Source organism: Epinephelus moara, chromosome 12, assembly GCF_006386435.1.
Source record: "Epinephelus moara isolate mb chromosome 12, YSFRI_EMoa_1.0, whole genome shotgun sequence".
Taxonomy (NCBI): domain Eukaryota; kingdom Metazoa; phylum Chordata; class Actinopteri; order Perciformes; family Serranidae; genus Epinephelus; species Epinephelus moara.
This window is the reverse complement of record NC_065517.1, coordinates 27061587-27080084: the sequence shown is the minus strand read 5'-3', so window position 1 is coordinate 27080084 and position 18498 is coordinate 27061587. Positions and strand designations below refer to the sequence as shown.

Below are 18498 nucleotides of genomic sequence, written 5' to 3'. Positions count from 1 at the left end.
AAATAATGTCAGTTGGGGGCCAGCAGGGGGAACTACTAAACAGGGCACATAACTCCTTGAGATCAGGTGGAGAAATCCACTTCCTCTCAGGAGGAAATCCAGGAAGAGGAAGTATTTAAGTGTGGGAGTGGCCTATTTGAATCCATTTTGTTTGAGGCCATGCGGCAAGGTGGGTGTGCTTGCTGATCCTGTAAGTTCATTTAGCTCCTTTAACTTTAGCTTATATTGTAGTTATGCTATGTAGCGTGTGAAATAGAGTATGGTGAATGTGCTAGGAAAGGTAGTATCAGCCCTGTTTCTACCTGGAGCGCGCATGTATGGAGCCTGGGTTTGGTTGAAGATGGCAGTGCTGTTTGGGCTGAGAAAGCCATGTGTAAGTAAGGAGGAAGTCCAGGAAGAGGAAGGTTATTTAAGTGTGGGAGTGGCCTATTTGAATCCATTTTGTTTGCGGCCATGCGGCAAGGTGAGTGTGTTTGCTGATCCTGTAAGTTTATTTAGCTCCTTTAACTTTAGCTGATATTGTAGTTATGCTATGTAGCGTGTGAAATAGAGTGTGGTGAAGGTGTTAGGAAAGGTAGTATCAGCCCTGCTTGTACCTAGAGCTTGCATGTACGGAGCCTGGGTTTGGTTGAAGGTGGCAGTGCTGTTTGGGCTGAGAAAGCCATGCGTAAGTAAGGTAAAGGAGGTTATTGGGTTGGTGCAAGGAGGGGAGCAGTGAGACCTGGCATTAGGGGAGTGTCTCTGGGACGCTAGAGATCACTGTCTAGCCTCCTGGAGGTGTCGTGGGACCAACTAGACGAAACACTGGTGAAAGGAGGTTCCCACCCGATGACCCCAAAGACATGCTAGTTATCACTGCTCATTGGTTTGTATAGTTAAGCCTTGCCATATTAGCTTATCATAGGGCTTAGGTTTTTCACTGAGTGTTGATCCTTTCTCTAGAGCACAAACTTCTTGTGTTTATTTGAATTCATTTAGACAAACTTTTCTCCAACTACAAATAATCTCTGAACACTTACAAACTTCAAGGTTCGGGTTCAAGGGCTGATTTACGAGCACACGCTCACTAATCGTCATTTGAAATGCTCAACATTTCTCTATTTCTGATCTCAGAAACTTTGAAACCACAAATAATTAATCTGAGGCAATTAGGATTTGTACCCAGGTTCATTGTAAACTCTGACCTATCTATCTCACTGTTAAGAAGCAGAACTTCTTAAACTCATATCTCACAGAGGTGGTGTTTAAACTAAACTTTCATCTCCGTCAGAGAAAACTGATCTACACTGACAAATAACCGAGCCTCCTACCTGCCTGTCAAACAGCATCAACCCATAAATCTTCCTAAAACAGTGCAGATTAAACAGAGTCCCATGAGGATCAGCTGTAAAGTCCAGCGGCCAGTGGCTGCTTGCTCCGCTGCCATTCAGCAGCCAACAGCCACCGCTGCAACTAACAAACTCTTTAAATCCATCCAAAAGCTCCACCATCCATAGCCAGACACACACACAGCTGATTATTTACTGCTGAATTACAGCTCATAACTTACACCAACGGCTAAGGCTGCTCCGGTGTGAGTGATAATTGGCGTTCAATGTCTGATAGTCTACCTTGAACATTTTCGTCACGTCTGGTCAATGAAAATGAAGCATAGATATCGTCTTAGTTTTTCATCATCATTTCGATCACGTCATGGACAAAAGGTCGTTGACGAAAAGTTTTCAGCATAGTTTTCGTCAACAGCATTAACACTGTTACCAACTTGATGACATACAAAAACATCCAGGTGATGCCACATGCACAGCATTTAGAAAAAGCGCTGCAAGAAGCCCAGAACACAGTGTGCTGTCAAGTTGATATTTTCATGTCGTCAAGTGTTTTCGTGTGTCGACCACCAAACTGTACTTATTTAAAAGTAGCATTCATGTAGGATGCACACATACAGTACAGGATTTTTGTGTTTATCTCATGCTGTATATATGATTTTATAGTCTGTTTATGTAGCTGTTTTCTGTTCAAGCTGATGTGTTTGTGCCCTGTGAGATGCATATTATTGGTTTGTCGCTTGCTCCGTCCTTACTCATCTGCACTTACTTTGTGTATTTCATGACGAGTTTTGACCCCCAGTAGTTCTGTCCTTGTCATTTGTGCGCATGTGTGTAGGAGCATACTGCAGTACAAGCTCTCCATTGTCTTCATGCTTACATAAAACTAGACCCAGTTTTCTACTACAGGGCACTAGTTTATGTAGACACAATAGGCCAAGGTAGCTGAGCCATTATTCCAAGAAATTAGCGTGGCTGGAACTGAAATCAATTCAGCAGCCACACACTGTGCTTTTTCTCTCAGACTCACCTAAGTAGCACATCACACACTAAATCATTGTCAGAGCTCTCACTCAAATTGGTAGTATAGAATAAAAGACTGATGTATTCAGGAGTTGTACAGTAGGTGGTCCAGGCAAGCCAATTTTCATATCTAGGTTATGTGATGTCCCAGAAGAGACTGTGCAGACTGCAGATCACACACCAGTCAGTGGAAAGTTTAAACAAATTTGTGTATCTTGTCTTTCTGCAGCTACACACTGTGGTGGTCAGCAGGAATCTTGTCCTACCTCCCAGTGCCCTATGATGAAGGTACGTCTTCACTATATGATATCAGCAATAATGTCTGCAACATCTATAATATGTAACCACAGAAGTCTTTTTTATTTATTTATTTTATATTTAACCCATATTTAACCAGGTAGGTCCCATACAGCCAAACAACCACAGGTTTCTTTCCCAGCTCAGTCTGTGCACTAGAATCAGACCACAAAACTATGTGTTAAGATCTCAGACTATAGCTACAGTCAGATCTCTGCTCAATCAAAGTACAAATGTACGAAGTGAGTTTGCCCAGTATGGCCTTTATAAATGAACAAATACCAGTGACCAAGTCTACGAAAGGTCAAAGATAGCCAACCAGCAGGCTGGTTAAGTTCATCCAACTTTCTGAGTTGGAAATTGGACTGCAGGAGGCGGTCCATTTGAAATTTCCAACTGGGAACTTGGAAAATCCAACTTTTATGTGCAATGGGAAAACACCACATGTATGTTATGTCTAAAAACAGGTATCTGCACATGTCAAGTCATGGCAAGTAAATTGTCTGTGTGGAGAGGCGGAACACATTTGCCAAAATGCAATTTCAAAACCCACTGACTGTCGTCTGAAGCTGATTTAGCTTTCTGTCAGCCTTATCTGCCTATATCTCGCACATTTTCTCTTTCTCTTTGATTCAGTCCAATGCAACTGCTGTCATCAATGCACAAGAACCGCCAGTTCTAAAAAAAACAAACAAACAAACGGGGAAATAATAATATATTACAGCCTGGGCCGGGTTGGGCCTAGTGGGCTCAGGCAGAAAATCAAAGCTCTATAGCGCATAGAAGAGGAAGTTTTGGTGCAGTTATTCACTGGCTACAGCAGATCTGTAGCCGGAAATATTGGCCTTTGCCCCCAGAGGCTTTTTCATTGTCAGATGATAGTCTATGGGTTTTGGGTTATGTAACGGAAGCAGCTACAGATCAATGCCTTGATCCATTTAAAGTTGTTTATTACCTCCGCCAAGGAGGTTATGTTTTCGCCGGCGTTGGTCTGTTTGTCTGCAAAATAACTCAAAAAGTTCTGAACGGATTTTGATGAAATTTTCAGGAAAGGTTGATTATGGGACAAGGAACAGATGATAAAATTTTGGTTGAAGCGAAGTGGATAAAATAATAAAATGGTGGGAAATCCGAGCTGCTTGGCGGAGGCTTTTCTAGTTCTTATTAAGCTTCAAGACGAAGGTAAATCAGTAGCCATCGGACATATTCTAGGTTTGTGTGAATTCATCATTGCCAGGATTTTTTAGGAAAATTGTACTAACACAACTAGACACTGTAGTTTTTCATGAAGGGAGCAAGAAATGTATTTGCTGGGCGCTGTTTCTGTCTGCAGATTTGGTGTACAGGGCATTTTTATAGTAGAAGAACAGTGTGTGACAGATCATTATAATGAAAAAAAATGTCACTCGGTACAACATTGTGGGTCATTGGACTTCTATTTAACAGTTTTTGTACAATAATGGAGCACAGAGAAATAAGATATATCAAGCTTCAGCTACACAGGTGATACTTATTATTTGGTTACATTCATTGTTAGTTTTGTTTTTTTATGGTACATGTTTTAAACTTTGTTTTTTTTTTCCTTTGTGTTTGCTTGTGCGTTCTGGTGTGGCTGCAGTCTCATGTGAGGAGACCATGAAGAAGGTCAAAGTGAAGAGAGTGAACCGTTTTGAGGAGAGCATTGACATCTACACAGAATTCTTCAAACCTTATGAACTTACCTCCTTTGATGACACATTCTGCATCGCCATGACCAACTCTGCAAGGTGAGTACACACACATGCAAAACCCTTTAGATTTTTTTTTACATAAACCCCCCAAAATGGACTGTAATCTACAGGCAGAGATGTTTTTCATCTTACTGCAGCATTGAAGTTATTGCTTAAAAATTGGTGAGGTGTGAATCGACATTGCAGATTTGGTTGACAGTAAACAACTCAGATAATAGTGTACCAAACATTCATTAGCTCTAATTATGATGATATTACAGGATGTCAGCTAATGAGTTTCCCTGCTATATGTGTTCATAAAGGGAATTTATGCCCAAGACTGTCGGAGTGGATCCAAGCCCGTTCACAGTCCGCAAGCCAGAGGAAACAGGGAAATCAGTGCTGGGGTGAGTGTATCTCAGGCAATGTACGTGTCCACCTTTGTGATGTTTTGGTTGGTGTTTTCTTTATTCAATTTTTAATGTTATAAATCCCATGTCACTGTGCCCTCACACACGTGGCTTCATTTGACACTGTGTTCTCAGGTTACCAAAAACAAGGCTTTGTCCTTTTTCCCATCTTTGTTTAGAACACACAGCGTTTAATGCACCTGTCATGAACTCCATGTGTGTGTGTTGGCATATATTTTTAAAATAATCACTCCTGCACACACATACTGTGAGAGAATAACTCCTTGATTAAAAACCTCATGTGCTGATGAGTCATAATTGTCTCCCCATTACTGCAGCACAGCATGACAACAACTGCTTTAATGTTTTTCTTTAATGTTTATTCTTTAGTCTTTATTTGGATCCCCATTAGCCTCTACAGAATGGTGGCTTGTTCTCTTGGGGTCATCACCAAGATGATAACAAAAAAAAAAAAAAAAAAATTTAAAATCACATGGTATCGATAAAACAAGAAAAGGCAAAACAAGCCAAATATAAAGATAAGAAAATAAGTAGAATGACTGAAATTATATAAAAATATGGACAATAGGAGCTTACAATGAAGACAAAAACAAGATTGTCACAAATAAATAGCAATAAAAACAACACTAATGTTGGTGAAGCAACAAAAAAAGTGAAGTCATCCGCATTCATAACTACATTGGTGTTTTTAACACTTGTGAAAATGTGAAATTAAAAGCGGACCAAAGCAAGTACCTTGTGGAACACCGCCGTATTTTTATGCTGACAGAAAAGCCCCAACTAGTTTCCTGTCATCCATATTTTTTAACCATTGATCAGTCAGCTGTACTAATGCTGTGCTACTTGAATGTTCATCACTGGATTTCACCAGCTGAGCATAAGTTCAAACATAGCCAAGTTTGAACGTAATTTTTAACTTCAGTCGGAGTTTATGTGTTACTAAATGTTTAAGGGTTGCATCAACTGAATTAGTTCCATCATATGCATAAATTAAAAATTCAATCTTATGCCTAGCCCTTAGTTGGTGTAGAGTCTACTGTGAAATAGCAAATGATATGACAGCTCCCTCACAGTGAAGCCTAAACATCTTGATAGCAGATGGGACATGGGCCAAATGAAAACAATAAAGTACATGTCAAAAAACTTTTTCCAAAAAAAAAGGTTTCTGTCATTTTAGGTTGTACTTACCACACTGATGTATGTTCAAGTGTTTATGTCTATGATAAGTGTGGTTTTAATTACATATTTGATGCAATGAAAAGAGGGTTTGACATCATGATTGACAGCTATGTGTGGCAATCGTGCCCGAGATCAGTGGCGCTGCTTGCAATAGGTTGGACAGGTGTATGGGCGGGAACTTGATACCACAGACATGGCTACTGCACAGATTCTGGCTCCAAATGCCATCACCAGCGCAAGATGGTTTATTTTGCCTTCATTTTGGTACAGTTGGAGTGAGTGGAGACATGTTGTCCATCATTATATACAGTCTATGGGCATGAGTGCAACCAAACACTAACTTAATAGTTTCAACGCAGGGTTAGAGAACTTATGTATAGCTGCTGCAACAGGCTGCTGGTCTAGCATGCTGTGATTTTATCAATAGACCATTTTTATCAAAATAATTTAACATTTTATCAAGTATCTTATTTGGCACAGGGAGTATAATAACAGGTTTTCAACTGTAGCCAGTAAAACTGTTTTTTCCACCTTTACTATTAATCTCTAATATCATTCATAAATGAGTCAGCATTAAATCTTTTATATGATCTGCGGTAGACTGTCCTAACTCCAGACTTGGGCATTTTAGTCTTTATTGTTCAAGCTGCCAAATTATGGTCTCTCCATCCCACTGACACCGCCTGTAAACACAGCTCATGTATGTCAGTGAAAATAGGATCACTACAGGTTGAAGTATAAACACCCTCCATGGTTGTGGAAGTTCTTGGAGGTTGAGTCACAGTGTGAGTAAGATTGCAAACATCCGCCATAGAAATCAGCTTCTTATGTAATGAACAGTTCTTAGAAAACCAGTCAGTATTCAGTTCATGAAGATGGAATGTGTCCTCACTTTCATCTGTCAGTACACCTAGAGTTTCACATACTCTATCCAGATACTTTACATTGGAACTGGGTGGCCTGTAACAATGACCTAGAATAAACTAAATAAGAGTATGAAAGGGGAATGAAGTTGAACGTCATTGTTTATAATATCTTTCTGTAGTACAACCACAATCTGTATCGCCATCTGTAAGTTTACAGTATATTAGGCCAGGCCAATTAAGCAACTATCACCATCAGATTAAAAAGGAAGACTAATTCCAGCTTTCATAACAACTCTCTTATGTCACTGAAGTGGGCATTGCCCAGAGCTGCCCAGTAACAACAAAACTGCAGGGAAAACGAGGCACATTCTGGCTGTACTCGCAGAAGCAAAGACGTGAGAGAAGGTGGAGTTTGGACTGGTTCTGAATATTTTTGAGTAATCTTAAAAACACTCACTCACAACATTCAGTGACTCAGCCAGGCTTTTCTTGGCAGAGGTAGGAAACGCCGAGCTCCAGAAGGATTATAGCTGAATAATGAAAGGGGCACTTTGGACAACCTCAGTAGAGGGATGGTGGGCCCGAGCCAGGGATACTCAACTTGCTTTGTCCCAGAGCCACTTTTGCTAAATGACAGGAGGCCAGGGGCCAATAGACAAATATTAATAAACAAACGTTAAAGGTATACCTTGAAGGTTTGTCAGTTACTGTCTGCAAACACGCTCGCCGGTGAAAGTGAAAGTAAAAGACAAACCCAGGCTGACTATCGTTTGGCATTTTGCCTTACTATATTTTGTTTTTCTGCGCTGTCTCTTGGATGCCTGTTGCTGACAGTCTGGCACCTGGTCATTATATTTTGTTAAGCCCTGACCTCACCTGAGTCCTGTGGGGGTACATGCACATCAACATCCCAAAAACAAATAAAAAAGTACGAAAATACAGACAGAGGGCAGAGTCTGCAGGAAAATACACCACCACACACTTCTAGTGGGTCGTAAGTGATGATTGGGGGGAATTACTTCTGTATGAGTCTATACATGTTTTAATGGTATATCATTAATAATAGTTATCAGACAAGTTGAATAAACGAAGTAAATAAAGTTGCAGCAGCCCCGTGCAGATCAGGTGTACCCAGAGGTGGTTCTAGGATTTGAGGACTTTCAGGACTCAGCCCAGACCTCTGCAGGGGGTCCGGGGGATCCTCCCTTGACACTTTTCTTCATATGTTTTTTATAAAGAAGGTCTATTTTGATCATTTTTAAAAATGCATTATTGCACCTTATGTACATTCAAAGTTCAAAACAAGAAATAATATCCCAGTGTGAACTAAGTCTGAGTTCACCCAAGGTTCTTGAAGTGCTTGAATTTTGAGAGGAAGATTCAAAATAACCCACTTTTTAACAAAGTGCTTGAAAAGTCCTTGAAATTCAAGTGAACCACAGAGCGCTGTCCTATATTTTCACCAAAGAATTAAATTGCTCAACCCTTTCGGGGCGGCAGTAGCTCAGTCCATAGGGACTTGGGTTGGGAACCGGAGGGTCGCCTGTTCGAGTCCCCGTCCAGACCAAAATAGGTCGCCTGTTCGAGTCCCTGTCCGGACCAAAATATGGAGCGTGGACTGGTGGCTGGAGAGGTGCCAGTTCACCTCCTGGGCACTGCCAAGGTGCCCTTGAGCAAGGCACCGAACCCCCCAACTGCTCGGGGCGCCTCACCAAGGGCAGCCCCCTCACTCTGACATCTCTCCACTTTGTGCATGTATAGGTCCTGTTTGTGCATGTGTGTGTCTTTCGGACCTGTGTGTAATTGACAAGCAAGAGTGAAAACATTGAATTTCCCCTCAGGGGGATTAATAAAGTAAATAAACTTAAAACTTAAACTTAAACTTAACTTAAACTTCTTTTTATAAATTCATCGTCTTATTTCACCATGGCGCGCTCTCCCTCCCTGCCCAACGTAGTATTGTTTTTTGTTTTTTTTACTTCGCTCCACTGTTAAAACCCCACAAATACACAAGGCCATTTTTGGCATGGCTAAATTTAACACGACTTCACATAACGAGCCGGCTTTTCACAGTGATTTGTTTTCCTCTCTCTCCAGCAGTGTGCCACTGTAATAGCTTTCCTTGGTCTACTTTCAGATGGTTTTTATCACATACAAATGTTTTAAATTTTAATACAGTTATGTATTTAGTTAGCTAAAAAGAGTGTGATGATTAAGCCATAGCTGAAAATAGAGACACTGATTTCACCATTTATTTGTTTTTAATGAAAATTTCCTTTTTTAAATACACTGGCCTATTTGCTTTGAGTGACATCCTTGAAAATAAAAAAGTAGTGCTTGAAAAGTCCTCGAATTTCATTTTGTAATGTCTGTGTGTGAACTAGAATTGTCGTGTCATGTTCTCGCCCTGTTATATTTATCCTTTAGTAAAAATGTTAAATTGTATGCCCTCAATGGCAAATCTTCCAGTGGTATTGAAATGTATTAAATATCAGTGTTTTGTAAGGTATCAACACAAAGTGCCAAGTATCGGGGTTTTTTTTATTACATAAGTTCTTAATATGACAAATACAAGTTAAACTTTAGGTAGCCTACTAGAATAATATAATCAGTTGCTTTTTCAGATCACTAAATACATGTTGGTGCTGCTGCAAAAAAGGCTGAGGTTATTTTTCATTGCGAATTAGAAAATGGTCGCTGGGCCACCTGGCACCCTATTGCAGGCCAGGTTTGGCTTGCGGGCCACAAGTTGAGCATCACTGATCTCAGCTCTGTCTTTTTCTTGGTTATCAAAAAGTGTTTAAGGAATTAGTCAGCTTGCTGTGAAAGTACACGGTGCCATAAGGGGCGACTAATTGGCTCAGAGGTAGAGCGGGTCGTCCACCAATCGAAAGATCAGCGGTTTGATCCCTGGCTCCTCCAGTCTGCATGTCGAAGTATCCTTGAGCAAGATACCGAACCCCAAATTGCTCCCAATGGCTGTTCCATCACACATCCATGTGTGAGTGTGTTAAGACTGTAGCAGGTGGCACCTTGTATGGTAGCCTCGACCACCAGTGTATGAATGTGGGTGAATGTGACTCGTAGTGTAAAAAGCGTTTTGAGTGGTTGGATGACTAGAAAGGCACTATACAAATGCAGGTCCATTTACCACTGCTGCTGTGGGGTGTAATTTAGCCTCTTAAAGCTCTCAGAGTCCTGCTGCTGACTGCATTTTAAATGATACACGGTTTCATTACATTGAGATACTAATATTTTTCAAAATTATATAGACAGCTAATTTCTTGACAGCTCAGTGTGCATGTGTGTGTTGGTGCATATGTTCATCTTTTTGGATGTTTGTGGATATTTGCAGCAACAAGACCAGTAAGGAGGAGACGCTGCTCCAGAGGAAGACTGCAGCCAGCGCACCTCCTCCCCCGAGCGAGGAGGCCATCAGCAGCACATCAGAGGACGACTCCGAGGAGGACCGCGATGACGACGGGTCTGTGTCCCAGCGCTCCACACCGATCAAACTGCTAATGGAGTCTGGCGAGAGCACTCGCACACAGGAGGTATGAAAACACAAAGCATCTAACAACCAATGTCTGGAGATAGATTAACGTTCACGAGGAAACACATTTACACTGCAGCAGTGTTATACTGTAAGATCAGAATCAAAACACTCAACGAAGAAAATGAACACGTGTGAGACTAACTTAATTTATATCCTTATTGTTTAATATGGAGGAAACAAAGCAGCCTATCAAATGAGGTCCTCTAATGATTCGAGGATATGAAATCTCCACTAAGGACCTTAGGGAAATGTCATCGCAGTTCAGGCTATGTTGAAGCCACCTGCTGTATTTTCGGGCACAGAAGCTTTTTGCATTCCAATTTGAGTTTGTCACCCTAATTGTATTTTCTCCTCTTCACTCCCCCGAGTCCCCAAAAGAAATTAGTTCTGTGTTTCTGTTTGCGTCAGACGGAAGAGAAGACATCAACTTAATCAGCCTCAGTGACGGGGGTTTCCAGAACCGTGGGTTTGTGTTAATGTTGGTTTAGGGAGGATAAAAGAGAGCTTTGGTGTTTATATTGTTATTCTTCTCTTTTTTTCTCCATGTCTTCGCATAACAAACTCAGTTCTCTACATGTACAGTACTGCACACATGCCATGAGGAAAGCAACGTTGTATGTATCCCTGTATGACTTAAGTTCTTGATGCACACAAGTATGTCTTGATTGAATGTCCCCTTTGGAAAGCTGGCCAGAAATGAATATCTGAGTAAGACCTACACTCACCTGCCTGAATTCTTGGTGGCATAGATTCAACAAGGTGCTGGAAACATTCCTCAGAGATTTCGGTCCATATTGACATGATAGCATCACAAAGTCGCTGCAGATCTGTTGGCTGCACATCCATGATGAGAATCTCCCGTTCCACCACCAAAGGTGCTCTATTGGATTGAGATCTGGTGACTGTGGAGGCCATTGGAGTACAGTGAACTCATTGTCATGTTCAAGAAACCAGTTCAACAAACCTTTGTGACATGGTGCATTATCCTGCTTGAAGAAGCCATCAGAAGATGGGTACACTGTGGTCATAAAGGGATGGACACGGTCAGCAACAATACTAGCCTGAACCGTTGATACAAGGCAGGATGGATCCATGACGCCAAATTCTGACCCTACCATCTGAACGTTGCAGCAGAAATCCAGACTTATCAGACCAGGCAACGTTTTTCCAATCTTCTATTGTCCAGTTTTGGTGAGCCTGTGTGAATTGTAGCCTCAGTTTCCTGTTGTTAGCTGACAGGAGTGGCACCTGGTGTGGTCTTCTGCAGCTGTGGCCCATCTGCTTCAAGGTTGGACGTGTTGTTGGTTCAGAGATGGTCTTCTTCATACCTTGGTTGTAACCAGTGGTTATTTGAGTTACTGTTGCCTTTCTATCATCTTGAACCAGTCTAGCCATTCTCCTCTGACCTCTGGCATCAACATGGCATTTTCACTGCTGCTCACTGGATATTTCCTCTTTGTCGGACCATCCTCTGTAAACCCTAGAGATGGTTGTACATGAAAATCCCAGTAGATCAGCAGTTTCTGAAATACTCAGACCAGCCCTGCCACGTTCAAAGTCACTTACATATCCTTTCTTCCCCATTCTGATGCTCAGTTTGAGCTTCAGCAGGTCATCTTCACCATGTCTACATGCCTAAATGCATTGAGTTGCTGCCATGTGATTGGCTGATTAGCTATTTGCAATAAACACTCAGTAGAACAGGTGTACCTCATAAAGTGGCCGGTGAGTGTACCTCAAACATGAAATGAGACACTAGCTTTTATTAAATGCGCTTTGGGGTTGCATTTTTGATGTATGAAAGGCGCTATATAAATAAAGTTTGATTGATTGATTGATAATGACATTTCAAGTATAATCTATATTTAAAAAGGGGTCAAATTGATCATCCATCTTGCACTTTTTGGTCTCAGTTACCTTCAGCAATAGGGCTCAGCTAGTTTCTGATTATTTCCTCGCTAAAGATGATCTTTTAATCAAAAAAGCCATTCATAAGGTGGTTCAGAAGCCATATGTGGTTTGAATTATGTATTGCTTTGTAGCATTGACCTCCATAAGGTCCTTTTGTCTTGGCTTGTGTAATTCTGACACACTGTCTGTACAGGAAGCATTCGTTCTGAAACTAACCTGCCATGTCTGCAGCTTCTCACGCAGCACACTCTTTATTCTGTCCAGCATGATCAGGATTTTGCTTGGGTTTTATAGAACAAGTCTCCTCTCTCAGTCTTGTGTTTGCTCGTGTTAGTTTAGTGGGAACTGTAGCAGAATGGTCTGTTCTTCTCCAGCTTCCTCCTCTAAGGCCCATGTATCATTAAAAAGTGTATGTAGGACGTGTGCCGTGGGATTTTGTCTGCTTTTAGGACATCAGGTGAGATGTGGTCACCTGCAGGTGTCTTGCCTGCCTTCATTTTTTTGTGTCACATTTAATCTGCTCTTTAGGTTGCTTATTGATGTGAAGGTCTGAGTCTGCTTTGACAATATCCGTACTTGTCTCTGTACAGATCTGAAAAGAGCAAACGTATCCTTGTTTTTTGTTAATAATGTGTAAGAATTCTGATTTTTTGGGAGTCATTTGTGATTTTGTTCAGTTTTAGTTTTGATTTTTTTGTATTTTTCTACTATTTAAATTCAAATTTTCTCATCTCAGACCCCAAAACATTAAGACTAGCTCTGACAAAACATTTTTAGATTAGTACTATTATCTGTTTTGCCACTACTTTCTGTTTTTTTGGCCACTTAGGGGCAGCTGAACAAGTTAATATCACAAGATCTAACTTAATATTACTGTATGAAGTGCAAACAGTTTCCTATTTACACATCAAGCAGACCAGCAACAACATCAAGTGGTCCAATATTCACTTTCTTTTTAGCTCTATTTTGGTCTCCACCAGCCTCAGAGGGAACAATATGGCTTTTTAGCAGCTTAACGTTCCACTACATCCACTAACTAACCGCTAACAGCAGCCTGCTGTGATTAGAAACAAGGGTGATGAAAGCAGTTAGAGTTGATTCGGCCAGAAAACCAAAACAGTGAGCTGAGAGAGGTTCTGTAGAGCCGAGGAGAACTGCAAAGTTTGGTAATAATTCTCTGTCTTGTCACTGAAAGTGACAGTTTTCACATTATACATTGCTGTTTGATCAATTTAATCAATAATTAATAAAAAAATATACATTAGTGCAGCTTTGAAGTTTTCTTGCCTCAGTCTGTATCTATAGATATCCCTGTGGACGTCATTGTGTACCCACTAACAGGCAGGATAAATATATTTCTGCTTTCTTTACTAAGCCTCACACTATATAATTCACCACATGCCTTTATGTGTATACATAGAGTACAGTATAGCTGTGACAACTTTCCTGAATGCGTCATCACTATATCAGTATCTATTTCACGCCCCAGGTGGACTGGTCGCACCCTCGCATCCCTGTTGACCCAGATACCAGCAGCGAGAACAAGCACACCAATCAGCTTAAGTAGTAGGTCAGTGTGTCAAGGAGAGGAAACATATTTCTTTAGTATATTAGAAATATCATGCCTTATAAAGAATCGCTAGTGAGGTGTAAACTGTTGATTGCTGCAGTGGGGTAAGATGGTTAATGACAGTCCCTGGTACACGCCATTATAACGGGCCTTGGTGCACAATAGTCATTGGTTAAAAGGCATACACTCATGCACCATTAGGCGTGTATACACATGTCCATGGGTTGGCAGCTGTTCATTAAAAAAAAAGGAATCTAGTCTTCTCCTGCTGTTATTTTCTCTGTCGTCTTTCCTTATCGCCACTTTCAGTCTAAAAAAGCATGACTGCCCGCTAAGCTTGCAGATACGCTCACCTTGTCAGTCTTGATCATTTTTGCACTTAAACTATCAAACAACTGTATCATCACATGATAGACTTGACGTTTGCAACGTAAACAATATTCGTAACGTAAATAATATTCATCAATCACCACTGCATATCTGTATATGACAGAAATACCAAAGTAAATAAGACAATATTTATTTAATTAGGTTTTTATGCCTTATTAATAGTTTATGTAGAGTAAGCTTATAATTTTATTATAGATTGCTACTAACTATTTTTCCCACCAAAAATGAAAACCATAATAGAGAGGGGTTTGCTTTTTTTGGTCGCAAGACTATCACAGACAACCGCTCACGCTCACACTCAAACTTACAGGCAATTTAGAGGAACCAATAAACTTGAAGTGCATGTCTTTGGACTGCGGGAGGACGCCGGAGAAAACCCAAAGTGACATGGGGAAGAACAGTCAAACTGCACACAGAAGGGCCCCAGCTGGCAGATTCAAACCTGGAACCTTCTTGCTGTAAGGCCACAGGGCCGCCCTATGTCAGTATTTTCTTATTTTCCTCTTATCTTGGTTTGTTCGGGACGTTTCTGGGTGTCAGCCTTTAGTTAGCTGTGTGTACCCCCCAGACAGTAGCTATGTTGTACAACTCTGGGCATCCAGACACCAGCATTATCAACTCCATCTTGTTTTCTGCTTCTGTGATGCCAGCCTCCTTCTATTAGATTGGCCAAAGCCAGGCGGCAACGCTAGAAGTTCAACAGAATTGAGTGTGCGAGACAGAGCAAAATGTGTGTGGGCAAGAACCGCTTCATACCCCTGCCGCCATGTTCGAAACCGCTTCCCTACTGCCGTCCTAACTCCATTGAAATGACAGCAGGTGTTGAGTTGCTGCACGGTGGTTTAAAAAGCAGCTTAAGGTGCTGGAGTCCATAACAAATGAGCAAAATAGAGATTGTTTATCCAAAAAAAGTGCCAGGAATGGATGCTCTGTAACCCCAGACAGAGGTTTGCGCTAAGTCCCAGATGTCCTCAAATCCTAGAAGCGCCCCTGCATACGTGTGCAGGACTTCTGACTGGCCAATGACCTCTTGTCATTTTGCAAAAGTGGCCCCCAGGCAGAGCAAGTTGAGTATCCCTGACCTACAGTATGTGCAACTTCCTGAAATGAGCTTGCAAAGGTTAGAGGAGGAGTTTTGTAAAGTGGAGACCTCAGTGGGGTTTTTTCTGGGAGGCACAGCAAGTACTCTATCATGTAACTGTTGTCTTTTTTTAGAATTTGGTGTAAAACGTGTGGTCAGGTGTTGTCAGGGATTGTCGCTTGAAGCTGCCTCTTGTTCTGGGTTCTGCTCCAGAGCCTGGTTCTTTTGCTGGACACTTTTTCCAAACAAATACACCATGCTAACGTTATTAGCACAAGCCTATGGCATTGTACATTGTATATATTAATGAAGAAAGACAACACGCACTCTCAAAAAAGAGGAAAAAAGTCTGGAGGTGCTCGGCAACAGAACAACAGAATAAACAAGAAAAAGCCAGCAACACTCGGTGTCCTTCGTTGGCAACTTTTAATACCTCACTGGTACAGATAGTTAAACACACAGACCGGTTTCGACAAGTGTCTTCCTCAGTGTGTGAAAAGACAGAAAAGCAGGGTGAGACATGCAGAAATAACCTCCACTCCCAATCACATAGCTGCATGGCATTAGGCAATCACCAGAGCACCAAGAAGAATCCTGGTAATCATAGACAAACATCTCATAGAAGAGAAAAAAGTACAAAACATGTATCAGTAGGTATTAACTGGACCAATATCAAGAAAACACATCTATAATATGAAGTGCCTAAGAGTAATAAATACTTTCTGAGTACACCCAAAAAAAAAAAAAAAAATATATATATATATATATACATATATATATATATATATATATATATATATATATATACATATATACAAAATACTACTTAGCAGCAAATGGTACAGTAAAAAATATATAAAGTGCCACAGGTCAAAGCAGTAGAACATCATAATAAAAGGAGCTAAAGTCAGTCAGCACAGTAAAAGCACATAAAGTGCTGATATCACGGTAACCCCTCCTATATATAACAAGGCATACATTCTAGTACGGCACACAAACATGGCAGAATAAGGCATAAAATAGAACAAATGTAAATATGTCTTAATACATCTTAAACCCTATCGGTATGAAAAACAGTAATAAACAACACTACAAGATTTTATTTTTTACAAAAAAACAGCTCAAGAGAAGTTCCTCATTCATACCCTTCAGGTGTTCAGTTTGCAGCGTGTGGATCCAGAACAACAAATTTGGTTTTACATGAGATCCTACTCTTAATGGGGTATTTACATCCTGAATGGGGATGAGAGAAACTGTCACCTTTAATCATGGCATTACAGTGAACACAACTTCGACATGGATGATTACCCTGAGGTAGAGAGGATAAAAAGTGCTGAGGACATACAAAATAATCTGCTCTGACTAGTTGGTCTCTTAAATTTGGAGCACGTTTGTGTGCAAAAACTGGAGGCTCTTTAAATAAATGACCAACTTGTGGATCACCCGCGAGAATATACCAGTGCTGCCTCAAGCTATTCTTTATATCAACCGAGATGTTAGAGAAGGTGGTAGCACAAACCAGACCTAGAGTTTTTGAAGGACGAGTCTTGGAGGTCAATAAAGATGTTCTGTCAATTTGTCTCACCCTGAGCATACACTCATTAAGAGCCCTTTCATCATAACCTTTAGTTAAAAAATGATCACACAGTTTCTTGGCTTGTTTATCAAAAGAGGCATCAGTGCTACAAATTCTTCTGACCCTTAAGAGCTGACTAAAAGGGAGACCTTTTTTAAGGGCAGGTGGATGGAAGCTGGTGTAATCAAGGTAGCTGTTTGTATCAGTCTTTTTCCTATAAACGCTAGTGCTCAGTAGCTCATTTTTAGCAACCATGACATCAAGAAAAGGAATAGACTCATTGTTAAATTCAAGAGAAAACTTAATGGATGGCATCCTTGTGTTAATGTAACTTCTAAACTCTTCAAGTTGAGCTGTAGTACCCGAAAAAATAAAGAAAATATCATCAATATAACGATACCAACACTTCAGAAGGTGGAGAAAAGGATTATTATTGTACACAAATTCCTCCTCAAAACTCCCCATGAAAAGATTACTGTAATTAGGCGAACACGCCGACCCCATAGCTACGCCTTGGCACTGCAAATAGTAAGCGTCTTCAAACTTAAAGTAATTTTTGTTCAGGATTAGTTCAGCCATGCTGACCAAAAAATCAGTGGGAGGAATCTGAGTCTCTCTCTGGTCCAAAGAATGTCTGAGTGCTTCTAAGCCTTCAGCATGTGGTACGTTAGTGTACAAGCTCGTGACGTCCATGGTGCATAAAAAGTCTTCCTTTTGCAGATTTTGCAAAGACCCAACTTTGTTAAGGAAATCTGTAGTGTCTTTAACAAATGAAGGCAGGTGAAAAACAAGATCCTTTATATGTAGGTTGATGTATTTGGATATAGGTTCAGTCAGGGATTGTGTACCAGCTACAATAGGACGTCCGGGTACAGGCTCAACACAACTTTTGTGAATTTTCGGGAGAGTATAAAACACAGGATACACAGGATATTTTTGATACAAAAAATTGAATTCATCTTGTGAAATAAACCCATCCTCCACTGATTTCTTAAGAAACAAATACACCTCTTCTTTAAATTTTAAAAGTGGGGTCACATGACAACGGTATATAGAATGACCTGTCACTGAGCTGTCTCAACACTTCATTTCTGTATGCGCATTTATTTTGAATTACAATAGCCCCACCCTTATCAGCCTTACAGATAATAATGTCAGAGTCATTAGAGAGGTTGAATAAAGCTTGTCTCTCACATGGGCTAACATTAGAGTGCATTTTATCCACATTACTGGATGTTAAAGCGTTCACCTCTTGTTCAATAATTCTGCAAAAAGTGGCCACAGCAGGGTTGCGCACAGGAGGGACAAATGTGCTTTTAGATCTCAGTCTGATGTTCACATTGGAATCAGGTAGAGCAGGACTTAGACCAGTAGGGACAGTCCGGACAGGAGTGTCAGCAACAGTCTGTGGGGGAAGTGGTCCTTTGTCAAAAAAAGCTCTCAATTTTATAGACCTGAGGAATTTAAACATTTCAACTCTAGTTTTGAATGAATCAGCTTTTCTGAAAGGGACAAAAGATAGACCTTTAGATAGGATAGAAATCTCCTCATCAGTCAGGGGCCTGCTAGACAGATTGATCACCG

At 40.7% G+C, this 18498-nt stretch overlaps 1 protein-coding gene across 2 annotated transcripts in view; it reads left to right on the top strand.

Moving 5' to 3' along the window:
- The window catches only part of fig4a (FIG4 phosphoinositide 5-phosphatase a), a 105136-nt gene that overhangs the window by 60911 nt on the left and 25727 nt on the right, over window positions 1-18498 (top strand). For both annotated transcript variants that reach the window (XM_050058075.1, XM_050058076.1), the window contains 4 exons: window positions 2578-2636; window positions 4264-4411; window positions 4678-4761; window positions 10186-10384. In XM_050058075.1, coding sequence (XP_049914032.1) covers window positions 2578-2636; window positions 4264-4411; window positions 4678-4761; window positions 10186-10384 — 490 coding nt within the window. The remainder of the gene's footprint in view (window positions 1-2577; window positions 2637-4263; window positions 4412-4677; window positions 4762-10185; window positions 10385-18498) is intronic.